The sequence below is a fragment of the Coenobita brevimanus genome, chromosome 21 (genome assembly GCF_032717465.1).
Source record: "Coenobita brevimanus isolate Jiangsu-jjx chromosome 21, ASM3271746v2, whole genome shotgun sequence".
In the NCBI taxonomy this organism is placed as follows: Eukaryota; Metazoa; Arthropoda; class Malacostraca; order Decapoda; family Coenobitidae; genus Coenobita; species Coenobita brevimanus.
In genome coordinates, this window is record NC_136974.1 from 27,803,801 (window position 1) to 27,829,860 (window position 26,060).

The window sequence follows — 26,060 nt, forward strand, 5'->3', positions numbered from 1 at the left end:
TGAGTTCACACTTAATGATGTCATCCTACATCTTTCTCGGTCTGCCCCTCGCAACCCCACCCTCAATATTAACACTTCTCACCTTCTGCACCCAATTATCATCTCCCATCCTCTCCACATGCCCAAACCATCTCATCACAACACCAATACACTCCAATCCCATCCTACCTCTCAACTCTTCCATCGTAAACCCAGCCTCCCCAGGCCTTGCATGCGGGGATGCACTGCACATCCACCTAATCGTTGTCATTTCTGCACGTCTGAGCCTGCGAATATCCTCTTCCCTTATTGCCCAGGTCTCACTACCATACAGCATCACACTCATAAGACATGCTGCATACAAAGACCACATAGCACATAGGGAGAGTCCTCTCAGTGTCAGGAGAGGCAACAGCTCCCTGAACTTCTTCCGACCACTTCTCACCCTAGCCACAGAGCTAGCTCCTGCCCCACCTTCAGCACATAACATGTCTCTCAAATAACAAAACTCTTCCACACACTCAAGAGACTCATCAGCAAGTTCAGTCCTTTCACGCCACACAATCTCCACCTGCTCTCCCTGAAATGCCGCACACATAACATCGGCATTATCTCGCAGTGTACCTCTAATACCACTACATCTCATGTGCACTCATTTATCACAAACACTGCACAAGATGGAATTACTTCCCATACCCCTGTGGCAGACTGCACATGGCCACCCTCCCTCTTCTTTGACTGTACCACCACCAGCCCTAGATATCATCACATTTGTTTTATCTGCATTTACCCTTGAGCCCTTGTGCCCCATACCATCTCTCCACTTCCTAAATCTTTCCTCTGCCTCCCTTTCATTCTCTGCAATCAACACCAAATCATCAGCATACATCTCCCACGGGAGTCCATTTCTGAAGTCACGTGAGAGGGCTTCAAGTACCATGATAAACAACATGGAACACAAAACTGACCCCTGATGCATACCAACATTCATGGACTACTCATCACTCAAATCTCCATTCACTCTTACTTGGGTGCGAGTACCCACATACATGGCCATAACCACCCTATCCAGCCACTCCTCCAAGCCAAGCTTTCTCATTGTCCACTTCACCACCTCACTAGGGACTCTGTCAAAGGCCTTTTCCAAATCAACAAAAACAAAATACAGATCCCTTTTCTTCCCAGTATATTTTTCCTGAAGCTGTCGAACAATGAACATGGCATCAGTGGTCCCACAGCCTGGCATAAACCCAAACTGCATCTCATCAATATTCACTCATTCTCTAATCATACTTTCTAGAACTCTCTCCATTACTTTCATTATCTGATCTAAAACCTTTATACCTCTATAATTTCCTCTTTCCAGGGCATCACCCTTGCCTTTGTACACATTTACAATTACACTCTTCAACCAGTCATCTGGGACAACACACATATATAATCATATTTATCAGGTCAGTAACTAACCTTACCCCTATATCTCCTGAGTCCTTCAACATTTCAGCAGTCAACCCAGACACACCTGCTGCCATCCCCACCTTCATCCTGCCTATTGCCTCACTCACAGTAGCAGCATTAATCAAAGGCCAAGGGCCAAACACTGGATCTGCTGGCTCCAAACCTTCCCTGTCTCAGTCACACTCCTCATTCAACAACCGGCTATAATGCCCTCTCCATGCATCTTTAATATCCTCACTGTTCACCACTACCCTTCCTTCATCATTCTTCACACACTGCTCACCTATGATATCCCGATTATCCCTCTTCATCTGATTCACCACCTTAAATGTCATATTCTTCCCTTCCCCATGATTTAGGTTATCAAGTAAAAGTGTTGGTGACTCAGACTTCGCCCTGTATACCTCTCCTCTAGCCCTGCCCCATGGCAGCCAAGTATTCCTCCATGTTACCACCCTTCTTCCATTCCTGGAAAAGCCTTCTTTTCTCTATAACTGCAGCTTCTACACCCTCATCTCACCACCGAGTTACTTTAGTCTTGGTGGTCCTCTTGTCCAATCGCATATTACATCAGTAATTCTCAAGAGGTTGTTCTTGAGGGCTCTGTATTGTTCATTAACGCCTCTGTCTACGGCTCCCTGATCAACCACCACTCTCCTCATCTCGCTATAGAAGGCATCCCTTACTGCTTGGATTTCCAGCTTCTATATTTTCCTCCTAGGTACATACATCCTCATTTTCATCACTCGTTCCTTAAGCACCATATCACAAATCAATAGTTTGTGCTGCTTGACACACTCCTCACTTCCTATAACTTTATCATCCTTCACTAACCTCTTATCAGTCCTCCTAACTAGAAAATAATCTGTCTGACTGCTATTTCCCCCAGACTCGTACGTAATGAACCTACTCTCTCTCTTCCTAAAATGTGTGTTGCACACAATCATGTTCGTTGCCTCCCTAAACTCGAGTATCCATTCCCCTTCCACATTTCTTATACCATACGCACATCCCCCCTGTACTCCTTCATAACTTTGAGCTGCTTCACCTACTTGACCATTTAAGTCCCCTCCTAAAACCACTTCTCATCATCCCCCATACCACCTACTACATATGTTAAGTCATCTCAAAATCTATCCTTCTCTACCTCATCCAAGCCTGCTTGTGGAGCATATACTGATATAATTGCAGTCGTCATTCCACCAAACAAAATTTTCACTACCAATATCCTATCGCCTACTCTCATAACATTCATAATGCTGTATATTCCATCCATTTCTCCGCACCCAACACACCCACACCTCCATATCCGTCTGTTCCCCCCCTGCCAAAACAACTTACTGTAGCAATCCTTCCCAACAATCTTTCTGGCTGATCCACCCCTGTACCAGACTTCCTGCAAACATGCCACATCCACCCACCTCTTACTGAATGCCTCAACGACTTTCCGTGCTCTTCCTCTCAAACTTCCCACATTCCAAGAACCCACTCTCATCCCCCTGGGCAATTTAATGTCCTCAGGCTTGCTTTGAAGCTTATTCTTGTATTTAGTCATAGTCGTTAATAATAAAACGGGTAGACATACCACAGGCCCCACCCACTGCACAGTCCCAGGTCCAGGTAATGGATCTGGGACCCCTAGCCCACCAGCTTACCAGTAGCTGTGGTAGTGGCCCCGGGGCACCCTGCCAGGACAGCTGCAGGGACACCCTCCAAGTGCGCCTTGGCACTGCAACTGTCCCGCCATTATACACCCACTGATAGGGCAGCCTCCTTGGGTGCTACTTCCAGGTTCGGGCCTCTCTGTTTTAGACGGAAGCGGCAGCCTGGGAACCACAATGCCCTGTACCCTCTAGCACAGGTTCAAGTCCCAGCTCGCCCCATACCCATGATCTATGCCGGCGAGCCCCCCCCCCCAGAAGTCCGCCACTAGGTAGCAGGGGCAAAGTTTTCTGGCCGCATGCCCTTGCTGGCGCCATCCCCTGTGACATAGTGGGATACGTTGTGTGAAATGTAAATTGCATGTAGTGTAGTGCATAAGATAGAGGAAATGTTTGGGAGAGTATGCTGGTCTACTCTCCATATTGCTGTCACACTGAAAAGGTCAGCAAAGGGGGTTGGTTAGATAGATAGTGAAACAGGAGCTCCGACTCTCCCTATCACCAGCATTCCCATTCCCCTCAGGAGTACCACCCTGTTTGGCCTGTGCTACAGACTCCTCCTTCTAGAAAATTATAGATATTTAGCCAATACATACATATATATATGTATACATGGACATGACGCAGACCAAACTTGACAGGACCTACCTTAGCTGAGAGAGCCCTATCCTTTGGTTCTAACCTTGGTGTCTTTAAGTCTTAACCTCATTGTCTTTCATACCTAAATTTAATACTGTGTTTTGAGCTTAATCATGACATTCTTTGACCTATAAGGGTAAAGTCTTTAGCCGTATTAGACATTAATTTTGGGTATTATGTAAACCAAACTTAACTGTAGCACCAGTTAGACAGGATAGTACTTCCAAGATGGATGAAACACTGATCAGAGGGAGAGCTGGAGCTCACACTTCATCATTCCTCAGGACTAGCTTCTGACCATCCCCCTTTGCTGAACCTTTTCACTGTTTCAGTAATACAGAGAGTTGGCCAGCATACTCTTCTATACATTTCCCTTTAACTGTCAACACCAAACTACATGCACATTACACAGCACACTTCCTATTCTAAATTAAGAAAAAATGGCATCTAAACACCTGCCTTCAGAGTCCAGGGGGTGGGGGGAGACCACAAAAGCCCTCATCATCCATCACTTTCCTGGTGACAACCTAGTTAGATGCTTGGAACCTCTGTCTGACTCCCTCTTTGTATACTGCTAATTTCTGTAGCATTCTTGGCCATTTCTTTAATTTTCTCCCAGTTGAACACCACTCCTTTTCCTGTAAACCTCATCTTCATATTCTAAGTGAGGCTTATCTGTCTGAGGCGACTGATAGCAAATCCTTTTTCTGTATCCTCCTACTTTATCTATACTCACTTCAGAGCCAAAGGTGGCTCTTGCTTTCATGTACCTGAACTTGAATCATCTGAATTCTTTATTCTCTGGCTTCTGCTATCCTGTCATTCTCTGACTAAATATATCTGTTCTGTGCACTTATCCCCTGGTTCTACTGGCTGTGAAAAATTCTTTGACTGTTATACTTCTATGATGGAGCACATCCTTTCAGTTTCTCCATTCACAGAAATCTCCATTCTGGGTGATTTCAATGTTCACCACCACCTTTGGCTCTCCTGTCCTTTTACTGATCACCTGGTGAACAGGCCTACATCTTTTCTGTCCTTAATGACCTAGACCAGCTTGTACAGCATCCTACCCGTATCCATGACCACCTTGGAGAGAGTTCCAACATACTTGATCTCTTCCTTAAAACTAACCCTTAAGCTTACACTGTTATTCATTTCACTCCATTGGGCTCCTCGATCTGGTCCTATTACTCCAGCAAGGCTTGTGGACCCTCTCAGGAAGTGGTGGCAGTGGCACTTTGGAACTGCTGATTGGGAGGCCCTCAGTCATGTCTTTGATTTTCCTTGGAATGATTATTGCCTCCATGACTGCATGCCATCTGAGTGTGCCCCACACATTATGGAGGTGTTTCTCTCGGGCATGGAAAAATACATTCCTTTCTCTGATCGTTTGACTAATGCAAAAAATGCTTGGATTAATCATACCTGCTTTAATGCTGTCCACAACAAGAAGACATACAAAAGATAGTAGAACAAACCCACCTCTGAATCCCATCTATTTTTGTGTCTCTGCCTGGAATTGTGCCAACTTTGTTCTTCACTCTGCTAAGAAACTATCTATCTATCTATCTATTGCCAGATGCCTCAATCCCGTTTGGGGTGGCCACAAACAAATCGCCTCCACATCATCCTGTCCCCCGCCATTTCACTGCCCTGCTCCCAACTCACACCCCCCTCTCTCATATACCTCTCCACCCCATCCCTCCATCACATCCTCGGCCTCGCCCTCCCTCTTCCCCCCTCCACCTCACTCACATACACTCTCTTCATCAGTCTTTCACTCTCCATCCTCTCCACATGGCCAAACCACCTCAGTGTGTTCCTCGTAACACATCCTATCACATCCACATCCACACCACATCGCTCCTTTATATCCTCATTCGTCAGCCTGTCTCTCCATGTGACTCCACAGGCTCCTCTTAAATAACTCATTTCCACTGCTCTCACTCTTGACTTGTGTCTTTCCAACAATGTCCAAGCTTCACTTCCATACGTTAGAGTTGGTATCACAATACTGTCATGTAGTAACTTTTTCACTTCCATGCTCACTTCCCTGTTTCTTATCACTGCTTTCAAAGAACCAGCAACCTTTCTTCCCTGCTGTACCCTTTCAAGCACTTCACCCTCCAAACCTCCATCCTTACTCATCACACTACCCAAGTACTTAAACATACTCACATTTTCCAATTCCTCCCCATCCAACTTCGCTGTACATTCACTGACTTCACCTCTCTCAAAGACCATCACTTTACTCTTTCCTACATTCACCTTTAGATTCCGTTTCTTGCACACTCTCCCAAACTCATCCACCAAGCCTTGCAGCTCCCCTTCGTCTTCACTCAACAACACAGTATCATCCGGAAACAACAGTACAGGGAGTTTCCAAACACTATCCTCTCTCACCAGGGCCACTCCAACATCCACTACCCTACCTTGTACCTCTTTTATTACCCCATCCATGAACAGATTGAACAACCATGGAGACATGACACATCCCTGTTTCAACCCAACCTCCAAAGAGAAAAATTCACTTAGTTCACCATCCACACGCACTGCAGCCTTAGCACCATCATACATACTCTTCACAGCATTCAACAACTTTCCATCTACTCCATATATTCTTCATACTTTCCACAATCCTTGTCTATCCACCCTGTCATATGCTTTCTCCAAATCCATGAAAGCCGCGTACAACTTCTTTCCCTTCTCTAGAAACTTTTGCACTAAAGATCTAAGAATGAATATCTGATCTACACAACCTCTTCCTTTCCTAAAGCCTCCCTGTTCTTCTCCAACTAATTCCTCTGTTCTTCCTCTAACTCTGTCAATAAGTATCCTACCATACACTTTTCCTATTATACTAAGAAGACAAATGCCCCTATGATTACCACACACTTCTTTTTCCCCTTTTCCTTTGTACAAGGGAAAAGGGGAAAAAGAAACAATCATACTAAATGCTCTGAACTCTCCGATTCAGATTCTTCTTGCTCCTTCTGGCACTTTACCAGACACCTTTCTAACAGCTTTACTTCACCATCCTTCCCTTCTCTTTTTCACTCTGATGGCTCTGTAGCTGTTTCTTGTACAGAAAAAGGAAAGCTCTTTGCTCACACTTTCTCCTCCAGATCTACCTTTGACAATTCTGGTTCTGTTCCTCGATCACTTGCCCCCTCTGACTCCCTCATGACTGACATTAAAGTTTCCTCAGGTGATGTATTTTCTGCCCTCACTGGCCTCAATATTAACGTGGCATTTAGGTCTGATGGGGTCCCTCCTGTAGTCCTCAAGAACTGTGCTGCTGTACTTAGAGTATACTGTGCCAAAGTAATTTCTTTCACCTTTGTCTGTCAGCTTGTAAATACCTTTCCTTCTTGCTGGAAGTTTGCTGTCATTCAGCCTGTCCCAAAGAAGGGCGACCAATCCTAACCCACTTATCACCCAACTGCTTTAACATCTTGTATTTCTAAAATTTTGAGTTTATTCTTTACAAAAATTTTTTTGGTCGAGTCTGGCATATATCTTTAATTTCCAAACTGCCCTCTTACAGTTTCTGTCCATCTATCTGTGTCTTTGTCTCTAATTTCCCTTATGGACATTCTGTAGTTGCTGTCATAGATGGCCTCTGTTCTTCTTGTAGAGCTATCAATAGTGGCATGCCATAGGTTTCTGCCCTTTCACCAACTCTCATCCTTCTATTCATCATTGACCTTCCAAGCTGTACATCAAACCTCATCCACTCATATGCTGATGACCTCAACCTTCACCTTTCCATTTGCTTCTCACAGCATCCATCTCAGCAGTTACTTCAGCAAACAAGGACTGAGGCAATGGCACATAATGTCTGACATGGCATATATCTCTGATAGATATAAAAGTAATCTTGTTTTTAATGCAGCAAAAACTCAGCTCATACATCTTTCAACCCATCAAAATCTTCCACAGAGTGTCCTCTATTTTGTAACAATATCCAACTCAGTCCTACATCATCTTTGAACATACTTGGGGTATCATTCTTATGGGATTTATCATGGAAGGATCATATTACCTCTCGTAAAATCTGTGTCCAAGAGATACGGTGTGCTAAACTGACTCCATGCCTTCTTTATATCTGTGCAGTTGTTGACTTTATACAGAGGTTTTATACACCTCTGTGTAGAGTACTGTACAGGGGTTTTACTCACTTCTGTATAGAGTGCAACTCTCATGTGTGAGGAGGTTCCCCACATAGGGCACTTCTCAACAAGGCTGAGTCAAGGCATTTTGTCTCATTAGCTCTCTTCCTCTTACTGGCTTCCTTCAGCCTCTGTCTCCCTGCTGCCTGTCACCCTCTGTCTCCTTGCTGCTGTGTCCCATCTTTATCTTATTTCTGTCATTACTTCAGTAGTCACTGCTCCTCTGAACTGTCTGCTTGCATCCCTCCACCACAATAGTGGGTGCATAGCACCCATCTAGCAGCAAACTCTTATTCCTCCTCTGCCCAGCTTCTCAAAGGGAGCATGAGAAGTTAACACTGAGAGACAAGCAGACAAAGAAAAATTTGGAAGCACTGTGGTATTGATACGGATGCACAGGAAAGTGTTAAGTGGAGTACCCTGAGGTGATTTGGCTGTACGAAAGGAATGAAGTATTAGAGATTGATTAAGCTTTGTTTTGAGTGAGGTGAAAGGAGAGGGGGGAAAGGGAGACCAAGAGTAAAGTGGAAAGTGCAAGAAAGTGATGCAGGATGGAGAGAGAGAGAGAGAGAGAGAGAGAGAGAGAGAGAGAAATGCTTGACGATGGAGAAAAGGACGAATAGGAGGCAACTTGTTTGTGGCCACCTCCTTTTCAGTTAAGGCATCTGGCTATATGTACAGCCCTACATCTGGGTCATTTTCTTTGTTTACAGTAGACCCTCTCCATACTGAATCAGTTGGAGGGGAACCTGATCCGATAAAGCCAATCATATGGTAAGTCCAGTGGTCCCCCCCCACCCCCTGAAGTGGGATTTCAACACATAATGGAAAATAAATGAATAAATGAATGAAATAACATATTCTAGTACTGAAAATGAAAACTATACCCATTTTACATCTACTTGGCACATAATTTTGTATCCTTGTCATAGCACTTCCCCATGGGTAGCCCAAGCAACTGGAAAATACTGTCACCAGCATTGGTAACTGTGTTCTGAGTCACCCCGCACACTGGAAGCAGTCTGGTTTGATCCAGTAGGCCAGTTGTCCAGAAGGTCTACATGGTTTTTCCCATTTACTGGATACATTGTAGTACTGTATCTGGTATGTACAACGGTTTATCCGGGGATCTCAAAATGTTCACTAAATCATATCAGGTCTAGCAGGGTATGGTAAAGTGAGGGTCTGCTGTACTTCCATTTCCTTTTTTTTTTCTTTTTTTTTTCCAAAGGTGGCCCCTTCTCATTGTTTTTATTAATTTATCCACTCACTCGATGTCATGCTGCTTTGGGTGTCTGCCCTTTCCTCGCTTCCTTCCTTCCTCTTCTGTCTTTCTTTCATTCATTCGTTCCTCATCCTTCTGCCTATTGGTAACTTTACAATTCCTCTTCATTCTTTCTTTCCTTCATTCTTTCCTCTTCCTTCTGCCTGTTGGTGACTCAGTACTGAGTGACAAGCCAAATGGTTACCTGTACACCAGGAAACCATTTCCTATGCTGGGTGGTAACCATATAACCAAATTATGGCACCTGGTGGTTTAGTGGGTAATTAAGGTGCTCCAGTTGGATTGAGCCTGTGTAGGTTTGTATCCAAGGGGTGGTTGGGGCTTATTCCTCATGTAATGCCACTCAGGGATGAGTGAAGCTGGTCCCTCTCATCTCAATATTAGGACCAACTTGCCTAGCCCCGGACTCCTACGCTTCTTATTGGGGAACGTAGGATTGAATGATGGATGGATGGATGGATTTATTTGTTGTACCATTTTCATTGCTTTTCTTTCTTTCTTTTTAGTATTTTTTGTACCATTTTGGTTCCTTAGGTCATTTACTCCATCTTAATAATTTTACCTAATTGTTCTTACCTAGGTGTATCTTTACAGGAATGAGTCAAGCTCATACTGTCCCATGTATTAAACCATTTTTATCATACATATCCTTAAATTTATGAATAGTTTTGGCACACACTATTTCATTTGGTAGTGCATTCCATTGATCAATTGTCCTATTTGGGAAACTTAATTTCCTTACTTCTTATTTGCCTCTCGTTTTACGTAGTTTTTTGCAGTGTCCTCTTGTTGATGCTTCCCCATAGGTTATATATTCATTTATGTCTATTTTCTCTTTCCCTGAGATGCATTTATATAGCATAATCATGTCTCCTCATTTCCTTCTCTCCTGTAGTGTTGGTAGATTCAATTTTCATTTGTGTGTGTGTGTGTATTTACCTATTTGTATTTACCTATTTGTAGTATACAGGAATTGAGCAATGCTCGTGTTGTCCTGTCTCCATATCCACATTTATCAAGTCTACCTTTACACACATGAATGTTTTTCTCATGCACCACCTCTTTGTCTAAGTCGTTCCAATATTTAAGAATATACCTAATTGTGATATACACGGAATGTACTATGCTCGTGGGTTTCCGTCGCTGTTTCTCAATAAGTCGAATTTAACTTTAAACTCGTTTAAGTTTTTAGACTGGACGATCTCTTTGTCCAGGCTATTCCATAAGTCTATACTTCTGTAAGGAAAGCTATATTTCTTGATATCCTTCAAGCAGCTTGACTTTTTCAATTTCATTCCATGTCCTCTTGTTGCTCTGTTATCCCATACAAACAGATCTTCTTTGTCAATTTTATCTACTCCCACCATGGTCCTGAACACCGCAATCATGTCTCCCCTCTTTCTCCTTTCCTCTAACGAAGGCAAATCCAGTTTTTCCAGCCTCTCTCTGTATGACAGGTCTGTCAGACTGGGGACCATCTTGGTTGCTGTTCTTTGTATTCTCTCAATCTTGTTTATATCTTTCTTTTTGTGTGGGGACCACACTACCGCTGCATATTCTAACCTGGGGCGGATCATGGCCACTATCAATTTTTTCATCATTTCCTCATCCATATAATGAAATGCTACTCTTATGTTAGTCAAGAGCTTATAAGTCTCTCCAACTATCTTGTTAATGTGCTTTTCTGGTGACAAACTATCTTGGACCAGCACTCCCAAATCTTTCTCTTCTCTCCTTTTTGTGATTAATTCATTACCCAAAAAATAATTCAGTGATGGTCTCCTGGTACTTTTACCCATTTCCAATATTTTACATTTCTTTACATTAAATTTCATTTCCCACGTCCGGCTCCAATTGTGTATCCTATCCAAATCCTCCTGCAGTATTTTACAATCCTCCTCAACCTCTATCTTCCTCAAGATCTTTACATCATCAGCAAACAGACTCGCATAACTGTTCACTCCATCTACCATATCATTTACGTAAATCAGGAACATTACTGGCGCCAACACTGAGCCTTGAGGGACTCCACTTGTTACTTCCCTCCATCCAGACATCTTTTCCTTTATTACTGTCCTCATTTGTCTGTCTCTCAAAAAGTCTCTCATCCATTCCAGAAGTTTCCCCTTTAGTCCTCCTATATATTCTAGTTTCCACATTAGTCTCTTATGAGGTACCTTGTCAAAGGCCTTCTCTAAGTCTAAGTACACACAATCCACCCAACCATCTCTCTCCTGTACCACATCAATCGCTCTTGAGTAAAAGCTCAACAAGTTTGAAACACATGACCTTCCACTTCTGAATCCAAACTGACATTCAGCCAAAATATTCATCTCTTCCAGATATTTTATCCATCTGTCTTTCAGGATTCTCACACACAATTTTGCGACCATGCTGGTTAGAGACACTGGTCTATAATTCAGGGGTTCTTCCCTGTTTCCTCCCTTGTAAATTGGTACCACATTTGCCTTCTTCCATTCTTTTGGCACTTTCCCCTCTTCCAGTGAGCATACAATTAAGCTGTGAATTTTATCCGCCAGTTGTTCTCTGCATTCCTTCAGTACCCAATTAGAAATTCCATCAGGTCCTGGGGCTTTCCTTACATCTTGAGTTTCCAGTAATTTATACACTTCCTGCACCTCCACTTTTATATCTTTCATCACCGGAACATTTCTAATCACTCCCTCCCCTTCCACAAGCTCCTTTTCTTTAGTGAAAACTGACTGGAAACGTTTGTTCATTATTTCTGCTTGCATTGCCGCATCCTTAAAGACCTCTCCATCTACTTTCAGCTTGGTGATTCCTTCCTTTTGTTTCAGTTTGCCATTAACAAATCTATAAAACAGTTTGGGTTCATCCTTGCATTTGTCAATTATACCTTTTTCAAAATTCCTTTCTTCTTCCCTACGTATTCTTGTGTATTCGTTTCTTGTTCTTTTATATTCTTCCTTTGTTCTGTCGTTACCTCTCTTTCTCCAATTGTTCCACGCCTTATCTCTCTCTTTTTTGGCTATCATACACCTTCTATTAAACCACTCCTTTTTCCTGTTTTCTTTCCCTCTTACTCTTGGTACAAATTTTTCCACTCCCAAATTATAGAGGTCTAGAAAGATATCCCACTTCCTCTGTATCTCTCTTGTTTCTCTGAATTTTCTCCAATTCGCATTTTCAAAAAAGTTTCTCAATCCTGTAAAATTTGCTTTGCCAAAGTTGTATCTTCCCTGTCTATGATGCTCGTCTCTTGGCTCGACGTCTCCTATTAACATCTGGAACTCAATGACCACGTGATCACTTTTTCCCAAAGGACAGAGATATTCCAATGATTCTATTACATCGGGTTCTTTGGTGAACAGTAAATCTAACCTTGCTGGTGTGTCCTCACCTCGAAACCGTGTCTCTTCTTTGACCCACTGCGTCATCACATTATTCATTATTATATTTAATAACATAGTGCCCCACGAATCCTCACCGCCTCCCGAGTACCATTCCTCCCAGTTCACCTCTTTACAATTAAAGTCACCCACCAAAATTATATTATTGCTTTTCTCAATTATTTTTTGGAAGTTGCTAGCCATATCTGACACCATCTCATGGTATTCGTCATCCTTCCATGCTCTCGTCTTTGGGGGAACATACACTACCGCCATATCTCTCTTAACATTCTCTCCAGTTTCTAATTTCATATATATCACTTCAGCCCTGCCTTCTCCCATTTCCACAGTATCTACATTTATGTTGTTCTTCACTGCTATCATCACTCCTCCTCCCTTTTTTTCTTTTCTGTCTTTTCTCCACAGTTTGTATTTACCATCTCCCAAATGAAGCATCAATATCTTCTCTTAATTTGGTCTCTACAAAGCACATGACATCAGGTTCATGTTCTCTCAAGAAATCATTAATTTCGATCCTTGTCGATATGAAACCATCAACATTAGTATATATCACCTTCAAATTATTTTTGACATTATTAATACCCTCTTCTCTCCTACTCTCTGTCCGTACCACTTCCTCAACTTCTGATCTTTCACAACCATCCCCCCTAGTTTCCTTCACTTCTGTTTCCTTAAATACCATTTCCTTACTTTCATATCCAATACTCTCCAAAAAAAAGTATTACGTTCTTCCTCTGTCCTCTTATCATTTTTTTCCTTTACTTCTTCCTTTAATGATTTTAAAACTTCTCTTTCTTCTTCATTCAGATCTTTTCTTATTATAATATTTTCCATCCCCACCTCTTTGCTTAATTTCTAGGTCACTTTAAGTATCTCATTTATTACACTTTCTGATGTAAACTTGACTCTCATTGGTCTTGTTTCCCCTTTCTTATAAGGCCCTATCCTCCTTACTTCCTCAATTTCTTTTACCTACTTGTCTCCTTCGGGGTCAATCTTGCCTAATATTCCTCTCACCATGTTCGTGTCTCTCTCGAGTCTTGCGAACCTAACCTTTTCTTCCTCTTCCCTGTTTCCAAATACTACCACACATCTGTTCCTTTCTACAGTTTCTCTCACTATTTTCTCTTTTTTCTTCAGTATTTTCACTACATTTTCTTCCATTTCTTTCTTGTTCATTTCCCTTTCTTCCTGGATGATCTATCTTAAGCTGACCACTTCTTTCTGTTCTTCTACATGTGCCCACTTTGCCTTATGTTCTTCTAATACATTACTCACCTTCTCCGTTTTATTAGTACTCTCTTCAAGTTTCCTCCTCAGTTCAACATTTTCCCTCTTCAAATTCCTAATCTCTTCATTGGCTGTTTCGTTGGACTGGATTAGACTCTGTATGGTGGTTTCCGTATTTCCTGACACATCCTTTATCACTAGATTCTCTACTTTTTTTTTGAGTTCACTAATCCTCATAATTAATGTTTTCACCAGGTCCATGACATTAGTATTAGCATCAAATCCTTGAAATTCCATTCCCTCATTGTTTACATTTTCAGCCATGTTTAATGTAAAGTACCTAAACAGTCAAGGTTAGGAGCGATGCCTGGGACGTCCTCTCTCTCCGGCTGTTCGTGTGTGTGTGTGTGTGTGTGTGTGTGTGTGTGTGTGTGTGTGTGTGTGTGTGTGTTTCCCACTGCCTGACATCTCACAGTTTAGTCTGCATCCAGTTATTGATATCAAGTGTTAGTTTTTCATTGTTTAGGTTTTGATAATGAAGTGAAGGAGGGTTCTAGTGTGGATGTGGATATGATAGAAAGCCTTAGTAGAAATACATTGAGATGGTTTGGCCATGTGGAGAGGATGGAATGCGAGAGACTAATGAGGAGAGTGTGTGTGAGTGAGGTGGAAGGGGAGAGAGGGAGGGGGAGGCAAAGGATGAGATAGAGAGATGAAGTGGAGAGGTGTATGAGAGAGAGGAGTGTGAGCTGGGAGCAGGATAATGAAATGGCATGGGACAGGGTGACATGGAGGCGATTTGTTTGTGGCCACCCCTTACGGGATTGAGGCGTCTGGTAATAGATAAATAGATAGATAGGTAGATGGAGGTATTCCTGTGTTTGACACTGATGTTAAATCATTTATTGTGCTGCAAATCGCTGTCAAAGTTTGGTGCTACTTTTTACAGGATGGGATGTTTTTGTTTTTTATCACTGTAATGCTAAATTAACAAAAAAAAAAAAAAATCAATAGTAATACAAGAATTAGATAATTACAATGTTGAATTATAATCTCTTCAAAAATGATCACAGTATCATTATTAGTAACGAAAGTGCGCACATTTAAAAGTCAACAAACTTTGTACTCGGTTTCTGGCAAAATCACTTTTTGGCACATACTTACCTTTGTATTCGTGCCCCCACATAGCAGTTTGTTTTTGTTTCACAGTTTCATTCATTTCACCACTTTTGGTGTTAATCAGCCATTTTTTTTTTCTTTTTCTTTCCTTACATTGTCCTCTTGCTTTGTGCATCCAATCTTTGACATCAGTCTTATTTTTTTCTCCTATTACAGCCTGGTCCAATGCCTGGAGTGCGGCCCCCCATGGGTGGTGCTGGAGGGATGGTGCCGCCCCCACAGAGCAAAGGGTCTGGGGCCATGGGGATCATCATGCCACTCTACACTGTTGGGATTGTTGTCTTCTTTGTCTACACCATTATGAAAGTTGGTAGAAGTTGGCCAGATCATAGGCTATTTTCTGTTCCCTATTCTTACATCATGTACCTGTATTTTGTTTGACTGTGAGGAAGACTTATTTTTCTGCATATACTGTATTCATCTGTATAAACCATGCTTGTTTTTGTGTGTGTCTTTGCTTCATAGCTCCATGATTGTTCAAGTGGAAGAATTATATCTACCTAACTGTGTGGACCTGTTGTTTTTTGGAAATGTTCCATACTTTTGGCCCAACTTTAAGAGGATCCGTGTCAGTCTAAAACAGTTTTGTCTGACCGGTAAATAACATTCATTATGTGGATATTATTCTTCCATGGTTTTCTGTATTGCATTTAACCTACCTTATGTTCAGTATGCACCATTCATCTTTTTCTGCACATGTTTTTACTCTTAAAATTTACAATATACTTCGATGCAGTTACAAAACAAAGTAGAGATAGTATTTATAGATGATCTTGTAGTTTAATGCAAAACAATTTGCTTCATATTTTTACTCTGCAGTGTGCTTTGTTTATACTAATTATTTAGCAGAGGACATGTATTGCATTTATACAGCTGTGCAACATTTTTAATATTGTGTACATTACTACTACGTTCTAAGTTTTGCAAGTGTGTGTTTGTAACACCCACACCAGTACAGTATTTTATAATTTTCTGCATTATTTTAGTGCCATTATTTTTACGCACATTGTTGCAAGAATCTGTAATACAGTACTAGTATCTTTTCTCCCTTTTCTTTTTTTCTTTTAAGCACAATACCATTTTTTCATTTGTATGATACAGTATATACAGTGTAGATGCTTTTTCTGAAACAGATACTGTTTGTATTGATTTTACAGCTCATTTTTATTTTCTTCATTTGTTATTTGTATGCTTAAATTTGACCTTGATATACTGTATAGTGGTAGGTGCTGATGACCATCATCCACTTACCTGATGCAGTGCTGATTACTTCTTCCTTCACCTTTATCATTCTTTTTCTGTGTCTGCCTCCCCCCCCCTTTCTTCCTCTCTTCCTGTTTCTCTCATCACTCTTGTCACTTTTTATTACTCTTCTTTCCTTTTCAGGTGGCTTTACATTGAGTTGACTAGCTTAATGGTGTCCTATAAGCCTGGAAACTACAGTAGGCTCACACAGTGTGCGTCATCACAGTGCGCGAGTGACCAAAAATCATAACCAAAAACCTTGAATGCGCGAGTTTACCTCACAGAACGCGAGGTAGGAGCAAAGAGTGGCTCAAAAATACCATTTTCTATTAGTACGCGACCACCCCTCACACAATGCGTCACGTGTCGTCATGTTGATGCGCAGAAATTCCCGGGCATTCTACTGCGCAGCTTGGGGTACAAGGCAGTGGGCTCGCTATAACAGTCCTCGCTCGTGCACAGTGCGGATTGGCTCACTACAGTGAATCCTTGAAATACGAAAACTCGAATTAAGAATTTACTGTCACTCTCAAGAGGAAATTGGAAATACAGTAGTTAGATTGATTTATTTACCGGTAAATGTACAATGAAAGACACAGCTATCTTCCCAGTTCAGTCTGAAGAAAATTTACACCAGGCGAAATACAATGAAAACCCTGTTTCTACTAGTACGTGTTTCAAATGGTTCGATTTTTCCACGCCATATTCGTCAGACTTTGGGAAGATACCTGTGTCTTTCATTGTACACTTGAAGCAGCAGAAAGACCTTATCAATTCAATGCATAATCCTCCAGCTTGTTTCTGTAATTTTCTGACAACTTTCAGATTGGCAAATTACTTTTTCTTTTGAAAAATTTCCTCCCCTTTATTATCGTCGCTTTCCCCTACAATCGTTTCCAGCGCGGTGGAAGAAACTCAGTGTGCTCAAAGGTGGATATCGTTTCCCAATTTCCCAACTGGAGGTTAGGTTAGGTTAAAATTATTAGGTACAGATAAGCTCGGTTAGGCCAGGTTTAGTTAAACACTTATGGAAGAACAGTCCTTTCTGCCATTATGTTAATGAAATAAACAAGAGTTGTCACACCAGAACAACTGAAAATGACAGGGAAACAGATTTAATAAGAAACTTTTACTGTATTTACCAACCCAGAAATAATCTGAAAAATATAACAGACTATCAGGAAGAACTGATTTGGTAAGATGCTTTTACTGCTTAAAGCAAAACGTATGTCTAGCCCCCTCTGTGGCTGTGGGTTCAGATATTTGCGTGCACCTGTGGTCGGCCTTGGGACCATTTTTTCAGTTCTAAAATCAATTTCTTCTCCTTACATATGTGAAAAGATTCGTCTGGCACACCTGGCTTTCCCCCCCCCCCCCAAACCCATCCTGTGATTTGCTATGATTCGCGTAAGAATTAATAAAATTAGGATGAGTGTTACATCAGCATGTATACATCGGCCGAAAACATCCGGGACAATGTGAACTTTGAACGCAAGACTGCTTGAGGTGGTAGAGTAGGGTCGTGTAAACACACAAGTGACCCTCATTTCTTTCCCATAATTGCTCGCAGTTTTTTTTTTTTTAGCTCACCCTAACTCAGTGTCACTGACACCAGTACAGTAAGGCACTGTTCAGGGCCAGCAGTTATGAAAGGGATAATGGAATACATTATTGTTTGTATCAGTCCTCTTTCTTTCACTCATACACATAAGAACAAACAAAAGAATGAGCAGTAAATGTACACTAACTCTAAGGAGCAGAAATAACTGTGCTCAATCGGTCTGAAATATACTGGGAAGAGTGATACCGAACGAAGAATGTGGAACTGAATGCTAACCTACGAGAACATGTGGGACCAGTACAGTAAAGAGTTGTTCAGGGCCAACAGCTATGAAAGCGATAATGGAATATATTATTGTTTGTATCAGTCCTCTCTCTTTCACTCATACGCATAAGAACAAACAAAAGAATGAGCAGTAAATGTACACTTAACTCTAAGGAGCAGAAATAACTGTGCTCAGTCGGTCCGAAATATATTGGGAAGAGTAATACCGAACGACGAATGTGGAACTGAATGCTAACCTGTGAGAATATGTGGGACGAAGGAGTAATTTTTTTTCTGATTAGCAAATACTTTTGTTCGATATCGTCTCTTAAAATGGTAAAACCTATAATCTTTTATGTAAGCATACAGCCTAAAGACCATGCCAATTCAGTTTATATTCCTCTAGTTTGTCTTCTATATTTTTCTGACTACAGTATTTTGAGGGTGGTAAATTGTGTTCTTTTGCTGAAAGAAACACTCAAAATTAGGGCGCATGTAACATAAGCATTTAAACATAGGCGTGGAGTGAAGAGAATGCCTGACGGATGGGATGGTAGAGTAGGGTCAAGTACACACACCAGTGACCTTCGTTCCCTTCCCGTAATTGTTCGCAGTTTTTTATAATGCCCTAACTCAACGTCATTCACACCAAAACAGTGAAGTGTTGTTCAAGGCCAACAACTACGAAGGGGTTAATAGAATACAGTATGAAAAATTCAAAATGGGCGCAGTGCATAGCGCCTCACTCACTTGCCGAGAGAAAACGAACTAACCCCTCTCTGGTAAACAGATTTTCACGTGCTTCTCAGTTGAGTCCACATCCCTCCTCTCCTCACAGCCTCGCTGTACGTGAGGATATTTTCACAGTCGTTCACCTTTTCATATTGTTTTGCCATGCCTCCCAAGCGCCCTGCATCATCTCCAGCATTGGGGGACCCGCTGCAAAGCAGCAGCAGCACCATACTCTAATTCTGAAAAGGAAATTGGAAATTATAAGACCCCATGAGGAGGGGCAGGGAGTCTCGGAGATTGGGCGTGCTTTATGCCTTGCTGTTTCCACCATTGGAACTGTGACAAAGTAAAAGGAGATGTACAAGAATATGGCCACCTTCTCTACAATTGTGTACTGGTATTGCTTACTTCTTAATAGGGGGGGGGGTGAAGTTTAGGTGGGGGTCCGAGGGAGTCCTGGGACGCATCCCCCCATTTATATGTGTATTTCAATGGGGAAAATCGTTCCGATATACGAAATCGAATTACGAAAGTTTTTTTTGGTCCCTATCCTTTTCGTATATCAAGGACTCACTGTACAGCTAACCTGTCGTGTACGACGTGTGGTGTTTTTTTTGCTGCTCCATCCTGGCCTGTACTTCGCCATACCATGGCTCCAACCCCAAGAGTTAAGAAACATCTGATGCACGCCACCAAGTTAGAGATCATCAAGATGAAGGATGAGGGTCAAGGAAACAGCTCCATTGGGAAGGCCCTGGGACTGGCTGAATCAAACAGTGAGAACAGTGTGGAAGAACCGTGATGCCATGAGGGCTGTAGTGAAGACATATGGTGCCTCTGATCTAGATGGCCGTTCGTGGGTTGGAAATCGTGCTATGATACTAATGGAGTGGTATCTTGCCACCTTCATAATGAGGAAGGAGAAGGAAGGTGTTCCACTGAATGGAAGATTTATTCGGAACCAAGCCCAGCTCTTTTACAAGGCAGCATTTCGCAAGTTAAATGTGAACAAACCTTTCAAGGCATCAGTTGGATGGCTGGACTGTTTTCTCAAGTGCAGGGAACTCCGTCACGTCAAAGTGTCTGGTGAACGTGCCCCTGCTGACGAGCTGGCCGCAAGAGACTATCCTGTGATATTTAGAGCACTTCTTGAAGAGGGACAGTACACCAAGGACCAGAACTACAACGTCGATGAAACGTCGTTATACTACAAGGCCATGCCCAAATCGACTTACAGTACATTGCCAAAAGACAGAAACAAGCCCCTGGTCACAAGCTCCAGAAGTGTAAGATGATGGTAATGTTCACTGTACACATGTCTGGGAGCCACAAGATGAGGCCAGTTGTTGTACACACAGCTTCACACCCAAGGTGCTACAAAAACCTCACGAACATGGACGCAAGCGGCGTGCACTGGTACAAGTCTGCAAATGGTTGGATGACCGGCAACATTATGGCAGACTGGTTAACAAGGTGCTGCATCCCCGATGCCAGGGCCAAGTGTCAGGAACTGGGCATTCCATTTAAGATGCTCCTTGTGCTTGACAGTGCACCAAGTCACCCTGCATACCTAGAAGATCTGCACAAGGATTGTCGTGTTGTGTTTCTGCCGCCCCGCACGATGTCACTAGTGCAGCCACTGGGTCAAGAACTGATCGCCACTGTGAAACACTTACCATAAGTAAATGTACGACTGCCTATGCAGGAAGACCGACACACAAGAGGAGCTTCATTCCCTACAAGAAGATCACGACGAAGACCTCGATGAGGCACCTGCTCCCATTCCATCTCCACCAGCAGCTGTATCCCGACCCGCCACAGGTGACATGACTGTTGAGGCATTTTGGCATCATTTTACAGTGAAGGACGCAGTTGAATTTCTCCTACAAGCATGGCACCAGCTTACACCTGCACCGGTGAACCATGCATGGCGAATGCTCGTCCCTCACTTATGCACGACCCAGGAGACGGCCATTCAACCACTGGCCGAGGCTGAGGCAGCAACACTGACAGCAGCACAAGCTGTACCAGATTTCAAGGACGTTACATTGGCGGACATACGAGAAGTGCACGCTGCTAATGAGGAACAGCCTCCCAAGGAAGTGTTGCAACGGATAGACGAGGCTGACGCAGAGCCCGACGCCAGGCAGAGTCAAGTTGAGCAGCCTAGTGTGATGGAGGGCAGGACTGAGCTGTGTATGTCAAGAATAAGCAAGATCCTTGCCGCCATGGATAAGCTCAGGGAAGAGGTGAAGGAACAGGAAGTGAGCAACCTAAGAACGGAGGAAGTTCTTGTTGGTATCGATAAACTCTTCCTGTTCTACACAGACAGGCACAGGCAAGAAAAAACAGAAGAAGACAGACACTCATAACAAGTTACACAGTGGGCTCAAGTTAGTGAAATTGAGGAACTAGCTACATCGTCTGCTCCTGTTCCTGTTGAGGAAGAAGAGGATGCAATGTCAGATGTGTCAGCATTGAACTTCGAGGGGTTCATGGCCGAAGTGAGTGACTTTGAGGCTCCTGGGGAAAGTGCTCAAGAGAAGTCTGTGGAGGGAAGTGTTGGTGCGGCAGGAGGTGCAGCGGGAGGTGTGGTGCTGTAAGTGTTGCCGCGCCTCGGAACCCCTGTTATTTAAGTCCATTAGGCCTGTTGTCTACTGTTATTAAGGTGACTACCCATATTTTTGTTATTGTAGCTCTGTCTGTAGTTCAGTGTCTGAAAGATATGACCTTTATTATGTCTCTAAGGGCCAAACAATGTCCAGGTATGAGGGGGTACCGCCCAACATGTAATTTTTCCCATAAGATTATGTATTCACAGTGCGCGAATTCTCAGTGCACGAGGTTGTGGACCGCCCAATCTCTCGCACACTGTGCAAGCCTACTGTATTCATAATGATGGGTGGCAACCCTATAATGAGCCCATATTTGTTCCCTGTGTGTTAGCAAGTGGGTTGGTGGAGGGTTAATGCCCCTCCCAGTAAAACGACTAACTCAAAGACGAATGTCCACCCCTTACAGGATTATGGTGCCTTTCTATACGTAGATCAATAGATAAAATTACAGTAAGGTATGCAGTACTCTTAGTTTTCATGTTACAGCTCATTATAATTTTCTGGCGTTGACATTTACTTTGACACAAGACTTTTCAGGATGTGCATTTAGCAGTCAGCCTCACTTTAAAATTCAGATACCCATATGCTTTCTTCAGTGATCATATATTCAGTACCATACATCAGTACTGTATGCATTTTGTTGTAACCAGAGTTAATGCAATTCTGCAACTAATAAAACACCTTAATCTTCAAGAAAGCGTACATGATTTCAGAATTCTGACAAACCTGATTGGACCCATTGAATGGTGAACAAAATTATCCATATATTCTGGGTAAATAATGAAGTTTCACAGCAGTTTCACTGGAGAACATTCATTATGTGTTCAAGCCTCTTCAATATTTAAAAATCATAGAAACTCAGTACAGTACAAAATTACGAATATCATATGGTGTGAAGACCATTGGATTAGGTCAGTATAAGATTACTCTGTAAAAAAAAAAAAAATCATACTTTATGGCCATGAGAGGGATGTACAGGTATGGGTATCATAACAATAATCTGAAGTAACAGTATTGTATGGTCATACCCAATTCATTTTCTTTATTGGAGTTGCGAGGCCAACTTGTACACAGTAGTGAACCCAGTTGATGAGACTGTCTTGTACAGTGTTACAGTGTCAATACTATCGTCTCAGTCTAGCTGACTGTGGGGAACAGGGATTCTCTTTTATGGCTAGTTAGGTGGCTGAAACACATGGTAGTCAAACTCTCACATTACTGTACATCTGACTTATATTACTACAGGTTCTGCATATTTACATAAAACAGGTACACAAACTTAAGATCCTTTCCTAAATGCAAGTGAGGGGACGAGATATATAAAGGGGGTAGGTGGGTACTTACATGCTAAGTGGCCTTAAAACTAGAAAACATCTTGGATCACCTTACTTGCTGTGTTTCCCCGCCCAGGGAGGAGAGAGAGAGCTCTTCCTCCCTTCCTACAGCCTATAAAAGCTAGGTCTAAAGGGCGGAGTTTAACAGAGGTCTTCCCTATGTGAATCAGTCATGCTGCTCCTTTCTGACACACACACCTGCATGGCCTAGAACAAGGGATGTCGCTAGGCCTAATCCGATTAAGAGATCCGCATTCATTAACCCTTATTTGCCGGGGGTTTTCTGCCATCACCCACTCCTCCTTGTGGGGAATTTCTGAGATTTTGGGAAAAATACCCATACTCCAAACCCTGATACCTGCCAAACTATTATAGCTAGAGAAAAAAATTAAGTATACATAAGATTCACCAACTCTTCCTCTTTCAAATGAAAGTATCCTGAGGTCTCCAGGTGGTCTCGTTGATCAGTAAGGATAAGTTAAAGATGACTGGTTTTCCGTGTTTTGGCAGGCTAATCTGGTTGTGCGCCACTGTCATTTACGTTGGACTCGCTGGCTAGCGTTGGCAGCACTGACCGGATTGGTGATTGTAACACTACCCGGCCTATCGGAATAGTCCAATCATTTTTTCAGCTTTTCTTTACTTACTGTCGTAAGGATGAGTCATCACCCTTTCCATGTGGCTTCCCGTAGGGTTTTCTGCCCATTTCATAGTGCCACTATGCCATATAGATGTATGGGAAAAGAAAAGCTCTTTATTTTCTGTCCTTACTTCTTGCGTCAATTACTGTATAATAATTTCCCTCTATTACGGTACTCATATTTGCACTTGACCACGATTACAGGTAATTGCACTTTGAGAAGTAAATGCTTAGGCTGTTTCATGCAGTATGGTTGAGTATGAGGTAATTACTTGTAAAAAAATTGTGACTAATTTGTACTAATCAGGGGCAATGTGAAAATATTACTAATGTTATTCACAACTTACATTTTTTGTACTTCACATTACAAATATGCTAATGCTCACATACAGTCAAGTCACCTATGCGCGGCAAACTGGTTCTGAACCGTGCCCATGCCATAGAAAACCGTGCCATACAAATAAGTAGACCTATGGGAAGAATGGAATTTGGTTCTGGACATTTGCCCAAAGTCCCCCTTTTCACCCCACTTTTCCCTATTTTTCCCCACGTTACACACACAATCAAGCAATCAGTCACTTCATGTATTACATGTAACAACAGGCACAATATACAGGAGGGTCATCAGCCTTGTGTCTACTTGGGCAATACCACACGCTGCAGATCAAGCGAAAAAAAGCTCAGCCAAGTAGACACGGATTAGCTGACTGACCAAAACGTTAAAGATGGCGGAGGCTGCTTGGTCAAGCACTGATTGAGGAAGTTTATTTGATAAAGTTTGTGTACTCAAGTGTCAACAAAACTCACATTTAATACATTAATATAACACATTAATAATCATTCTTATATGCGTGATGATGATGATGGGAGGCATTATTCTTCATCTTAGCCCAGAGATAGGTGCATCGTCACTAACCCGTTCCTAGCAGTTTTATGAACAAACCTATAAACTAGTCACAATACCCAAAGAATCTTAAAAGTTTCATTATTTAACACAGTGAATTTGGTGAAGTTTAACCTCCTCATAAGAGAGAAAAAAGTCCACAGTTGGAGCACTTGTAGTATGGAGCTGAAGTGGTCCCCCTCTTCTTTGTTTACAAACAGAGGAGCACACCACCAGGGGAATTTGCCTGCGCGTTTCAAACCTTGCCGCGCCCTCCCCATAGGTAGTTTATGCGCATGGTTCACTTTGGGGGGGTCTGGCACCTTGCCATGTCATAGAAAACCGTGGTATAGAAGTCTGCGCCTTAGGCGACTTGACTGTATTTAACATTATTTTCTGAGTAACGTGGGAAAAAATTTAGCTAAGGCCAACCAAGTCATTTTCTCTCTCCCATGCACTTTTGGTTTTCGTTCATTGTACTAGGTAGGATTAGTCAAGGTATTTCCAATCATTCTTGCACAGATAACTGTAAGCAGTAACACTTATTGCAATGCACATGTAAAACTTATTATAAAACACTTATTTCATAGCACTTACTAGATATAACTTATAATATCTTACATTTTACTTATGTATTAAAAAACACACGTGCATACCTGTTTACCATTTACAATTTCCCATACACCTGTTCAGTCACTGAGCCCTTTCCCTGATGGTAAGGTCAGAACTTTCACGGGGGTCGATGATGCAATCAGTCCTGTGCATGGAGGGATGGAATCGGACAAGGAGGATAAGAAAGACATCACTCCACATTCTACCAGTGCCGTGTACAAAGCCGTGTGTCAATGGGGTACCTTGGGTACCTACCTACCCTATGGTTGTCATAGAAAATGGCCGTGAGTTCAAAGGGTAGTGGGAAAGTGCTTGCGATATATCCCGGCGCTCCACGCCCTGAATCATGACTGCTGTAAATGTCAGCCAGCAGTTAGGGGTGAAAAGATTAAAGTTTCGGAGGTAGTATGGAATTGTCATCATGCCTACCCTTCATTATAGGCTCCAGGCCATCAGGTAAAGTCTATTTTTAGGCAGGTGTCCAGCACAGATCATTATAAAGGGACAAACCTTAACCCTAAGGTAGAAAGTCACTGGTTAAGGCTGGTCTCATCCCTGGCAAACTCACCACGTGGGTCATCACCACGTGACACCTCTCATCCCCGAAAAAGAAATTTCAGGGAGAAATTTCTTGTTACACATACAGTCAAGTCCCTGATTGACAGTCTGCGTGCAAGAACATAGGTTATTCCTTTGATATGCTGAACTTCCAATGAATATTCCTGTAGGAGGAGGGCCCAACAGGCCAACCTCGAGTTTTTGTACTTAAATTTGGCCAGGAATTTAAAGGGATGATGATCAGTGTAGACTTTGATTGGGATGGAGACAGAACCTACATACACAGAGAAATGTTTGGGGGCTTGTATGAGTGCATGTAATTCCAGCACAATGGTGGAGTAATTCTGGTGGGCCTGATTAAATTTTTTACGAAAGTAACATACTGGCAGTTCATTCTGTGACAGTTATCTTGCAACAACACTGCACCAGTCCCAGCGCCACTAGCATCAACAGCTAATTTGAACGGATTGCTGAAGTCGGGGGCATGAAGAAAAAGTTGACTGGACAAAACTGCTTTTAGCTTATAAAAGGCCTCCTCACACTCTGACTTTCACTCATGCTTTACATTCTTTTGCATCAAGCCAGTCAAAGGGCTAGGTCTCAGTGTTTCACTTGACA

The 26,060-nt window shown here is 42.4% G+C and overlaps 1 protein-coding gene across 2 annotated transcripts in view; it reads left to right on the forward strand.

The window, feature by feature from the left end:
* Positions 1-26,060, forward strand: part of RIC-3 (RIC3 acetylcholine receptor chaperone) — a 488,355-nt gene that overhangs the window by 114,886 nt on the left and 347,409 nt on the right. For both annotated transcript variants that reach the window (XM_080266705.1, XM_080266706.1), the window contains exon 4: positions 15,155-15,304. In XM_080266705.1, the coding sequence (XP_080122831.1) occupies positions 15,155-15,304 (150 nt within the window). The remainder of the gene's footprint in view (positions 1-15,154; positions 15,305-26,060) is intronic.